General features: G+C 29.1%; 1 protein-coding gene across 1 annotated transcript in view; it reads right to left on the reverse strand.

Annotated features, from left to right (window-relative positions):
* Positions 1-244: 244 nt before the first annotated feature.
* Positions 245-13,344, reverse strand: part of LOC142329383 (pyruvate dehydrogenase phosphatase regulatory subunit, mitochondrial) — a 35,357-nt gene continuing 22,257 nt past the window's right edge. Inside the window, exons 8-14 of the mRNA XM_075373944.1 lie at positions 12,952-13,107; positions 11,505-11,662; positions 10,170-10,318; positions 8,855-9,062; positions 7,773-8,042; positions 6,230-6,427; positions 245-3,348 (exon numbers count right to left, since the gene is read on the reverse strand). Coding sequence (XP_075230059.1) covers positions 3,115-3,348; positions 6,230-6,427; positions 7,773-8,042; positions 8,855-9,062; positions 10,170-10,318; positions 11,505-11,662; positions 12,952-13,107 — 1,373 coding nt within the window. The 3' untranslated portion in view covers positions 245-3,114. The remainder of the gene's footprint in view (positions 3,349-6,229; positions 6,428-7,772; positions 8,043-8,854; positions 9,063-10,169; positions 10,319-11,504; positions 11,663-12,951; positions 13,108-13,344) is intronic.

Raw genomic sequence — 13,344 nt, forward strand, 5'->3', positions numbered from 1 at the left:
TTTCACAGACAATAAAGTGTTTTATTACAAGTTTGCACATAGTTCTGTGGACATTGCAGTGATGTTGCAGTATCACAGTAGCAGTAACTTCATATTTATTAACAGCAGCTAGCATTTTCCCATTCCAATTTTTCTTCAAGTTTTCAAAAAATTTTTGAAAAAAATAATATAATTTTATATAATTATAATCATAATTTTTTTTTATAATTTGTATATAATTTAAAAAAAAAAATTATAGTCAACATTTTTCAATAAAAAAAACATTTATTTTTTATTTAAATCTAGTACAAACATTACTATACAATTATAAAAATCAACGAGGAACTTAAAAAAAAATTGATTATTAAAACATATCAGTCTGTTAGTCAAAAAATTCCAATGATTAATTAATGAAAAAAGATAATTAACTGAGTTAACATTACTTGATATGTTATATGTACCAAATAATCATTATAAAACAGATCTAAGATAATTACATTTATCATTTATAGAATATCTATTACCTACTACTCAAACTTTTGTATATAAATGTAATTTTTGACAATCCAGGTTGCTTTTTATACAATTATTACAATTTAGTTGAATCTGGTTAACAACCAATAATCAGCACAATCAAAATGATATTATAAAATAAGAAAAAATGTATAAAGTACAGAAAAAGGAAAAAAACAAGCCCATAAGAGTGCTGCTATATATCAGTTGCACATGAATTTTACAATCAATAGTTTGGAAAATTCTTTGTAGGGACTAACTAGGATCCATGCAGTTAATAGTTGACTAGATTATCATCTCCAGATTTATTAAATGAGATGAAGAAAAGTATTTTATTTTGAATATTTCAAGTTTAATAAAATGTAAATAAACAATACATTATCAAAAGATTATTGTACTTAAAAGGTAAACAAGATGACTAAATTAGATACCATTTAAATCTTTTATTTATTATTTATAGGTTGCTGATAATATTAAAATTCTTATGAAAAAGGTAATGGACAAAATAAAAAAACAAAATTACAATAACATTCTGTTCGGTTGTATTTATTAAATTGATTTTTATTTATCAACTGATAAACAGTAAGAATCTTTTGATAATGTTAGTTTGATATTAAATTTAATTTCTTTTGCTTTCATATTTAGATTTAATTTTGAGTAATTATATACAACAGATTTCATTCTTTTGAAATTTATCATTTGATATAAAAGTAAAATAAACATCTGATATTAGTAATGATACATTTACAATAAACACTATAACCATTAAAATGAAAATCTATATGATAGTTTAATTACTCACTCATATATGATCAAAAGAATAAAATTACAGTGTTTACCAGAGACAATTAATTGGGTAAATAGTGGGTGCCATCAGTTAATCAGCTTTATTTAATTAGTCTACTGCACCATTCCATGGTAATGTAATAACATAAATTGTTTGATTTTTGATAATATTATACATGTATATAGATGCTATAATATTAATATATTACCGACTAGATGTAAAATATGTAATTACAGAACAATATTACTCACTACTTACCTACTTAATTAGTAATTATAACAGATGTTTTCTACATATATTGCAAAAGAAATTCATATATGAGTAACGTACATTGAAAATACAATAATAAGTTTATAATTCTACAGCAATACTTCATTAATATACATACACTAAAAAGTTCTACAATCTATATAACTATAACCTTAATAAAACTTATTGGTAATGTTTCTATTAAGGCTGAGAAAAATTATTTACTAATGCAACAAAAAGATCTTTGCATTAAGTAAACCAACATGATCTCAAACAATTAAAGCAGGATTAAAAAACTTACAACGTTTAAGTGTGTGTACAACATAAAATGTCTCGATAATCAGAGAACAAGATTATTCTCTTCCCAACAAGTTTTAACATGCAACAGTAAGGCAGCAGATAAGCCAATGATAAAAGAATGTTTACAAAACATACTCTTCATATACCAACTGTGCAATGGCTAAATGTCATTAGTGATATCATCATTCTTATTCATTTTTTTCTGTATTTTTTTTTAGAATATATTTATAATGTTTAAGAAAATTGAGACATCTACTGCATGAGAAATTTAATCTGCAATCCATTTCTTGAATACAAGTAACATTATATCAGTTGAAATTCACTGTCAGATTTTCAATGCTTATGGAGAAAATACAGTGAGCGAGTCCATGGAATTAAGATGTTTGCAATTTTTTAATGAAGAAAGTGATACTGTGGTAGATTACAAGTAACCATGTTTGATTGGTGACTGATACAATTTCCTTTCCAAAGTTGTTAAAAGTGATGAAGTTGGGTTTATGGATATGAACCTAAATTTAAGCTGCAATCATACCATTGGAAGAACCCATCAAACTCAACTCAATAGCAACATCAAATCCTTGTTGATTTGATTCTTTGATACTAATGGGATTGACAAGAAGTTTGTATTTCCAAACAAGATGACTGATTAATGAAGATTCTACAATGCTGTCCTAAGGCTGTTAAGGAAGGATATGAAAAGGAAATGACAGAGAAATGGTGTAATTATACAGTATTTTTGGCAAGAAAATCATCTATTGTATTTTGTATTTGCGAGACTTGGGGGTCCGTAAGATTAATTTTTTTCCGCTATAAGTAAAAATTTGACATGATTAGGCAGTACTGAATTCATTTACCAAAAAAAATACATTCAGGATGCATTCTATTTGTGGCAGAAACAATGTGATTATTGTGTCTAAGCTCTGAAGCAGACAAGTCTGAAGGTGAAAGTGATGAATAAGATACAAACATGATTTGAATATACTTAATGTTACATCTTGGGAACTTTTAAGGTGCACCTTGTATTTAAAATATGATTTTATACCAGAAGTAAAACAGATTACTAGAAGCAGCATTATAGTAATATCTCCATTTACTATAATTAATTAAACATTTAATAAAGCTAATATTATACTAAAATTGATAATCAAGATAACATATCATTAATACTTACAGATTTACCATAAAATAATTACTAAATTAAGAAAAAAATTATAAAGTGAATTGACTAAATTCATAATTATCTACAGCACAAACCTTTTTTTGACAATTGCTGAAAGTTTTATTTTTTAAGGATAAGCTCTCAAAATAGGCTCAGTTATCATTTTATCGCGAGTAGCATGATAAGCTTCACGTTCTTGATCAGGAAATTTAGTTGGTAAATTTGGTGAGTGTAGATTAACTTTCGCAGAGTAACAAATACCGGCAACATCAACTTCATAACTACCATTTAATACATAATCGTTAGTAACAGGTTGTGGCACTCCATTTTCATCTAAGTTTTGCACGAATCCTAAACAAACCTAAAGGAAAGAGAATTAAAGTACTTAAAACAATAATCTGTTACTGATAAAACATATAGGATTTTTATATTACATTAAAATATAAATTTTATAACAATTTAATAACATAACTGTAGATTCACATAACTGAATTTCTTTAGATTATTTTTCACCCTAGCACTAATTCATGCATATCAATTAAATGTACAAGTAGCCATATTTTGAGTAAATTATTAACCTTTATATGTGTAAGTGTTATTCTAAGTGTGATGTGTGTCGTTTGAGACATAAAGAAATACTTGTTATAATACTAACGTATTAAGTACAAACAGCTGGTAACCATGGTAACAAAATAACAAGTTTGTTTACACTTATATAAAGAAACAACTTGATATTACAAATAAAGAGGAAATGTAGTCAGGACTGACCAATACCATGTATTTAAATAAACAAATATAAAAAATCTAAAATCTGTATCTATGGAAACAAAAATTGCAATTTAAAGAATTTGTTTTCATAGAAATCAGCACAAGTCAGTTTATTTGGCAATTAGATGTCAACTATTATCTTATGTTTTACAAGTGGTATACCATTTTTGTTTTTATATTATTAACAAAAATATATTATTGTACTGATCTAAAATAAACTAGATTAACTCATATCCTTGAAGTGTGCAGAGGACTTACGAAACATGCATACTCAATTCTTTTGATTTGTATTATGAAATCTGACCAGTTTCCAATACCAAAGTGGCTTTGCCTCTTATTGACATGGATATATCAAAATGTCTATTATGTTATTACATGGTGGTTACTAGTCAAAATGTTAAGGCAAGCAAGAAGACTGCATTTTCCACCTTAGGACAGGTTTGATCTGGCTAGATAGTTATTTACCTAAGTAAATAGAAGGTAGCAACTGCTTCATGCAAACGTGAGGCCCAACTATGGCCTCACATTTGGGCCCATGATGAAAAATGCAGTAACAATCAATCTATGTTGTACCTTTGGTAGGTTACTATTGGTAATCTACCATTATGGAAGAACAGCAAGTTGGCTCTGCTGGAGCCAGATGTGTCATACCCAAAAACCATATTTGCCTGAGGTCTGGTCTGCAACAGAATCTACTGTTCTTAGTAGACTTCCTTAACGAATCTGAGATGGACATACTGAACTTTGATGTTTAACTGTAAAGCTGATAAATGAGTAGAATTTAGTTATATAAGGTTTGATACTTTGCACTATTACTTTTGCACTTACTGTTTGATACCATTTACTTATTCTGTTTAGACAATTACGTTCTGAGTAGTAGAAGAATAGCTAGTGGCCAAACATTATGAAAGCTAATACCATATACATTATTAAGTCTGGTACTGTTGGGAGCGCTGAGCGCTAAGCAGGAGATTGTGGTGCTTAACAGATAGCATCATTTGAGTACCCTTACATGGACCCTAACAAGAGTAGCCAGGAACATGATCCAACACGTTGACAAGTGCATAGAAGTGATTGGACATCATTTTCAACACCTACATTAAATTATTATGTAAGTGTTTGCCAATACAGACTATTAACTAAATGATGGGGGTTCTTTTACATCGAACGCACGCACCTGCACATTCACACATACACAGTCTGTTTTTAATTATTCTAGTTCTAATTTACCAGCTATTTTGTAATGAATAAAAAATGTGGTTTTGTAATGAATAAAAAATGTGGTTTATCTGATGATGTTTTTATTTGAAACGTTCTGTTTCAAGCCGTCATTCTGTTTCTATAAATACTAGAAGGTTGAGATTTTCAGATAACATTTTTAAAACCTTTGTTAAAGGACTGTAAAGTGGAGGAATGGGTGAGAGGTACTAAATCAGAGTGTATACCTCTTTGTAGGACACTTTGTACATATATCGCAAAGTTCTCTCACGACTTTCAAACCCTATTCTATTCCTGAAAATGATGGAAAAAGTTCACATAAACATATGTCCTAAAATGCTTAGTTTGCGATCTAAGGCTAGTGAAAGATTTTGGTATGACTGCTTACCACTGAAGTAATACCATACTTATTTACAACAGAGGAATATGCTTATATCGAATGTGCAGTTTCCTCTCACTTAAATCATAAATTCTCTGAGAAATGGGATTGATCATGCAGGTTTACATTCCTGGCCACCAAGATTGCCTGATCTAACACCTTTTATTTTTGTGTCTGGGAATGGATGAGAAATAGTGTATACAAAACAAAAAGAAATTCTCGTGAGGAATTGTCTGCATTATGGATGTAACTGAGCAACTTAAGAACAGTCCTAAAAAGAGCAAAAAATGGAGTGCAGAAGCATGCCAAGAAATGTGTTGATGGCGGGCTCATTTTTGAATATTTATTATATAAACTGGTATGTACAATAAACTTACTTTGACCTACTGTTTCTAAACTTTTCTTTGTTTTATTCAACTATCTTACACCATTTTATTCAGAATTAGATTCTCTAACATGTTTACAAAGTTACAGTATGTCAAACATAAAAAAACAGGTACCCCAATTTATTACTTTTCACCACAATTCTCAAAAACTACTGCAGATAAGATGCAGTTCTGTGACCTATTTTAATTAATTTTTCAAGTTAAAAATCGTAAGATCTAACTAATGCAATCCCTTTCAGTACGATTATTTCACTGGAATAGCTGAAATCCAAGTGAAATCTTTCACTAGCCATAACTCACAAACTAAGCATTTTCATACATATATTTATATAAACTTTTTCCATTATTTTCAGAGTAGAATAAGTTATGAAAGTCCTTGAAGAGAGGTGGTGAATGCAAAAACACGGTTGCCTTTTCATTGACTTAAAAATAATGTCCATACGTCAAATGGTCAGCAGCAACAATTCAAAAATCATTTGAATGAAACTAACCTGTTTTTTAAAAGTAAATCCATAACCAGTAGTAGTGGTTGAACCAACATATTTTCCATCTCTGTAAATTGGTTCACCACCCCAAGACCAAAGATCAATATCTGGATCATGATCATTAAGAATTAACTGTACATACATTCGCTTCACGCCTTCTTCTCGCTGTTTTAATAATGCATCTCTTCCAATAAACGAACCTTTCTGAAACATGAAGGAATGTTATGATAACTGAAAAATAAAATTAATATTTTCTTTAATTCTACTTAAAATGGTAAATTGCATCCTTTAGTGGTTCCATTAGATCTGTTATATTTAAAACAATTCTTGGTAATAAAAGTAAGTGAAGTAACGGTTATTGCCAAAGCCATATTTAATATGTACAAGTTACTCAATATAGTAACTGTGACGTTTGAACTTATGTCTAATATTTGCAGCATTCAATGTTATTTTCAATTTTAAAAAAAATCCCATGTTATATTTACATACAAACAAAATACGATATATATTAAAAAAAATACTGACTTTGTGTTATGATATAAGAGTGGCGCTGTTACTTTTGAAAACAACACCATAGTATGCTACTATTATTAATCTTTGAGGTACAGCTCCAATCTTTGAGATATAACAGTTGGAGTAAATTCATGTAAAGCTGTCACAATGAATCTTGAACTACAATGGCTAGTATGGTTCTGTTGTCTAAAGTGAAAACATTCAGTTTAGTAGTTTTCACATGCAGAAATAAATTGATTTTTTGTAAATATAACCTATTGTTTTTTGCTACTGGATGAAATTATGGATTACATTTAAATACACGTTATAAAAATAAATGTTGTAAAAATAAACGTTGTAAAAATGTAGGCCTATATTCAACAAATATTATAATTATCAGCAGACAAACGCTAAATGATAAATTAACTAATATTAATATTGTCTGACATACCATAAACATAGTTTATAATTTATTGTAAAAATAAACACAGATGCAAATTCTGTTTACTTTTATTTGAGTTTTGATTGAGAAAAGTAATCATCAAACTTAAGTCTACCGTAAAAAATAAAAAACTAAAATGTCAGACCTGGAAATAATAAATAGTGTATATAAAAGGGACAAGCCAATTAAAAAGTTGTAAATACATTGATAAAATTTTTAATATCCACATGCAATAGAATCCTTAGAAAATCTTTAACTATCAATTAAGGATTCCGCCTTGTATTTGTTTTCTGTTGACTATTTACACCAATTTCCTCTAAATTAAATACTCTATAAACTTTTATTTGTTTAATAAAACAAAAGAAAATAAAGAATAATTTATAATAATTTAATAAAATAAAGAAAAATTTGTTTTTTCTTTTATGGTAATTTAACGACGTACTTTATGGCAAACCTAAAGAATTGTTTTTCTATTTTGCTATCTGTAACTTAAAAACAAAATTTTTCTGGACATATGGTTTATAGGAACCTTTTGTTTTATTATATTAATACCCAAACTAAGTATGATGTGCAATTTTGAATTGCATATTATTTATTATACAGGCATATACTTACATCAAACTTAACTCTCCAGGAACGTCCACATTCAAGTGGTGTAGTACTAGTGTCCAAATCTTGTCCCCAAAAAGCATAAAATTTTTCAATACGCAATGCACGCATAGCATAATATCCAGCATGTACTAAACCATATTTTTCACCAGCTTCAATCAGTCTTGTGTATACATGTAAAGCAAATTCATTAGGTATATATAAAACATAACCTAATTCACCAGTATGCGTAAGATTCATAGCCCGAATTCCATTAGCTAATCCTATGTCCAATTCCTGAAAAAAAGATAAAGTTACAGCGACCGTGTTTATACAAGGGCTAAGATATTGTCAAATTTTTTTTTTTATTTCACTCTAAACTTTGTTACTTTTCTACATAAATATCTTGTTTAAGATTTCAAAAATATTTTTGTACAGAACTGACCTTGAAATGATTACAGAAGGTCAACCCAACCACGGTTTACCAAGGACATTGTCCTGCCCATCCTTGAACAGTCTTGCTCATTTATGCACTTTTCTGTCGCTCATAGAATTAGGCCTGTAAACCTCGCATATCTGGCGATGAAAGTCCACAGGAAAATGTGATCTTTGAGTCAAAGATCGAATCATAGACTGTATTTCACCGCTCAATTATTTGAAACATTTCAACTTCACATTATAAACCATACTCAGTGATGCTATGACTGCAAATGGCTATGCTTACCTAATGCCTGTTTTGCTTTTCCAAAATTTAACAGTGAAGTTTTCCATTATTTTAATTAACCTGAATATCACCTTGGCAATCCCGACTAAGTGCACGTGCTATGAGTCCTAAAAGTGATACCTTCACCCTATTTACTAGAGGAACTGGCTAATTAGGAAACATTATAATAATAATGTTTCTCTGACTAAAGCTAATTGTATTTCAGGTGCTTTGCATATGTTTGTTACAGCCATAAGAGAACCTAGAAAGCAAAAAAAAAAAACAACGCATTGCATTGCATATACTGTTTCCGTTCAGCAGGGGATTTAGAAGTACGAAAAACAAAAAAACATGAGAAACAACTAAATAATATGAATACAATCTTAAACAGTAAAATAATACCAACCTTAAATGTGAAAAAGGGAAAATTTTTTGGACTAAGATCAGTATCAGTAAGCTCTGATAAAAGGGAACGAGTGAAAGGTCCCATAATACATATAGCAGTGTACATAGATGTAACATCAGATAACGATACTGAGCCATCAGATGGTAAGTGACGTTGGATCCAAACTTTACATCGTGTCTGCTGTATTGTAGGTGCTATCATCATGTAACTGTAAAGTATATACAAAAAATGGATTAAAAATGAATTAACATCAATAAATGAGCTAATATGAATAATAAAAGAAAATCTAATGGTCGAAAAATCTAATCTAAAGACAGAAGATGTTGAAAGACATCTTATTTTATAAAGTTGTTATTGGAGTATCATTTGAAATTTCAAACTGCATACCACACATGCTTATAACAAACACTTCTCCATTTCTTCCTCACCTGCTAGTTCCATGATCTTTCATGCTTTTCACCTCTTTTTTTTAACAGATAGTTTTTAAATTCAATTTAACCAACCACCTATCTCTTGGCCTCTTTCCTAACACTTTATCTTATGTATCCTACCATCCTCCGTTCCCTTTACATGCCTATACAATATTAACACAAAACCTGCATTCTATGCAGATCATTCTTTTTATAATACAGATCTTTGCAACATTAATATTGAGACGAAATATGTCTCAATATTAATGTAAGTAGGTCAAGGACACATCCTGGCTACTTATGTTTTCTATGCATCAATATCAATAATATCATTCAATCAAACATACTCATTAAATTATACGTACTTCAATTCGTGTAACTGTATAAGTGGAAACCAAATTAAGACAGATTCAATTTTTAATGATCTTATAAAAAATGCATAGAAAGAATGATTCTATTTAAATTTTAACTACAGAGAATACACTTTTCATTATAAAAATGACACTTTCATTAAAAAAGTTAGATCAAATTTACCATATTAATTTACGGTAATCTATACATAGCAAGAAATTTCCTTACTAAATTATATCTCTAAATATTTTGAATGTAACTTGTTGAAACTGACTGAAATTTCAGATCTTACAACTCTTCAATCAAATCACTAAAATTTTCATGTAATGTAATGTTACCAAGATGAATCAAAAAGCTAATCTGGGAGTATTTGTGGCATTAAATGGATGCAAGAGTCCTTGAATAATTAAGATCTCTTTGGATATTTCAATGTGTAATACTAACCAAAATATGTACTGTATAAATATTCTGGCAAAAGTATTGTGATCAGGATAAGTATTATATGATATAAATAAGAAAGAAGTTTGACTAAAAATAGTGTAAATAATACTGACTGATTTTCAGAAAGTCTAGCAAGACTGCAATCATTCTCATATCCTCCTGTTTCATTCTGCATCCCGGTATGAATAATACTGCCAATTGGTACATCTACATCGTTACTACATAAATACTGAAGGCTGTTAACAACTTCTTTACCTTTTGACTATAAAAGTAAAAAACAAAATTATGATTTCAATTGGATAATAAAAATTAAAAAAAATAAAAATTGTATTTTGCCCTTTTTCAAAGGTATTATCTATCGTTTGATAACATTAGATTGTCAGCAGCGAGTTATTAAATAGTTTGAAAATTGATATTCTTTGCACTGTACGATATTTAACGTACTCTATTTAACAAAGTTATCTAATTGTGTAAATAAATCATCCTAAATAAAACAACACCAATAAATAGAAAAATCAAAAAAATTAATGTTCACTCTGTGTAGATGAGAAATATTTTTACTGTAAAATTTATCAAAATTACTCACTAATAGTAGAACTGATGGATACCTGCTATATAGATTGCTTTAGATCAGTATGGTTTTGCAAGAGCATAAACATCACAGGTGCTATGTAAAGTAAACTATAGCCATATAAACTTTTACCAATTTAAAATAAGCTTCTGATAGTCTTATACAAAATTTTTGTGTACTCTAGAAAAATTATACTCCTGAATAAAATATGAAGATGGTCAAAACACTAGATAATTATCTCATCATTGTATGAGGGTTATTCAAAAATTAACTTCTGGTCCTCAGTTTAGCATGAAAGAGTAGGAGTAGCAATTCTTTGCACAATTGAATAGCCCAGTTCAGTGGGGTTCTAGTAGTATTTTTCGAAATATCACTTCCTTGTTTGCAACAGTTGCTATCATAGAAAATCCTGCCGTCTGTGAAGTGTATCATCAGTTTCCTTCACACAAAAACTTGTCAGCTGCTGAAATTCTATAGTGAACTTTGTGTAGTATGTGGAGGAAATATCATGAGAGTGCAGTAAGAAAAAAGTGTTATAAGTTTCAGGAAGCTTAAACAACATTCACGACAATTTAAAGAAGTGGTTCACCCTTCATGACAACACTCATCCGCATACTTTAGTATGCATACGTATGTATGCAAATATGTTTATATTTGCATACTCTGGTTACGAATGGATATCGCCCTGTATTTATCAAATACAGTGAGGAAATGAGTGATTGAACAGCTAAAAATAGAGATATAGAAAGAATAAACTGACAAAAAAATATAAAATACCTTTCCTTCTTCTTTTATATTATGACAGTACTGCTTTATCAATTTGATGTACTACTTATGAATTAAATCAAAAAATAAAATAAATGAATACAAAACACACCCAAAGATCAATCTTTGTAAATGAAGAATAATCACTCAGGCCAACCATTTCTCGACAAGCAGCATATTCAGCATCAACAAAGTCAAACCAGTCAGGTTTACCAAATGTATTTGTTGCGGCAATTCTATATGGGGCTGGTTCTCCTTTAATTTTATCACCTGAAATAATAAAATTTGAAGTAATTCAAATAACAGTATAAAAGAAGTAGAAATTAAAAAGCATAAATAAATAAATATTTTATTGATTAATACATAATAATACATTATGTAGATCAGAAAGAGTTAGGTGTGCTAGTCTTATGAAAAAAAATAATACAATATGTGAAAATACTCTATGATAATTTTATCACTACTTTTATATTGGAAATACCACTTGCTCTTATGAATGCACTTCTCATATTAGTAATCTTTTAATAATTGGATGCATAAAGACTTAAAGTGTAAATGGATGCATAAAGTGTAAATCATTTTTTAAAAATAAAATAGTAAAGCTATGTAAAAATAAAATTAACAGTAAAGCTTTTCAAGAAAAATAAAAAACTTGTCAAGCTGTTTGTAACCTAAGATCCACAAATAAATAACTGTAGAAGAGAACATGAAACAGACTATTTATTTCAGAAACTCTCTTCTCTAATATAATAAAAAAGGCAGTCTCTCTTCTTTAATATATAAAAACTTTTATACAGATTTGAACGCTAATCATGGATACTCGAACTAAGACTATACAAGACTACACTTCATATCAGTAATTCCTGGAGGCTAAAACAAGAAAAAGAAAGTCTAGTCAAAGTTTTGGAGGGTTTGATGTTCTTATTGGTGAAAAATTTCATGATATGTTGCACAACCAACAATCAAACATCTTGCTCTGATATGACACTGCTGACCAATTACATCTGCAAACCATTTGCTGTAATGAACAGACTGAGCCAATCACTAGTAGGGCTGAACGTTTACTAGTTAGGCGTGCTTGTATCAAATCTACATTTGGCTTCACGAAAAAGATTATAGGGAACAACTTCATTCCTACTCCCAAAAAAACTTAGCATGGGATTTATTCTTGAATATACTAAGTGAATTTTTCTTTTTTCTTTCAAGGAATATCACCTGAATCTTATGGAATTATCGATTACAGTAATTGTACTTCAATTTAAACTGTTATTAGCCACTACAACATACCAGTAGCATGTAGGGAGATTAAAACTAGAATTTCTTGAGTTCAACACATCCAGATTTAGACATGATATTTTATTATTTCAGTCATTCATCTATCAATATTGGTCTACTATCTTACAAAATCGTAGTCTGAAGAGTAATATAACACATTTGGTGTAATGTTGTTAAATGGTTATCCCAAATAATCTTCATCATCAATAAATGTTCAGAACATTATTCGTAATTAAAATTAATAAGAAATATATTATTCTAAATAATTCAGGAGTTTAGCTAACCTCCAAATGTAGGATCAAACCATGCTGGTCTCTCATATCCCATAACTTGGCTAAAAACACCTCCGGCTTCTCTCAATTTTGGGTAAATAGGCGACATACGTAAATTTCGACCAGTTTTAAATTCAGTAAAGGGATATTGAAGGCCATAATGAAATCCTAAAAGCAATAAAAATGAATAATAAAAAAATTACATAAATTAATATGATAAAATTAAATGTGTTACACAAATTTAAAAAAAAATTAAAAAATCAGATATCCAGTAATTTGTATTTTTATAATCAAAAACCAACTTGAACAACCGAAGTTCAGAATTACAAAGTAAATGAAATAACACTTACCATATATTTTTTACTCCAAAAAAATTCCTCAATGATGATGCGGAATCTAAAGTGC

Source organism: Lycorma delicatula, chromosome 8, assembly GCF_047948215.1.
Source record: "Lycorma delicatula isolate Av1 chromosome 8, ASM4794821v1, whole genome shotgun sequence".
Taxonomy (NCBI): domain Eukaryota; kingdom Metazoa; phylum Arthropoda; class Insecta; order Hemiptera; family Fulgoridae; genus Lycorma; species Lycorma delicatula.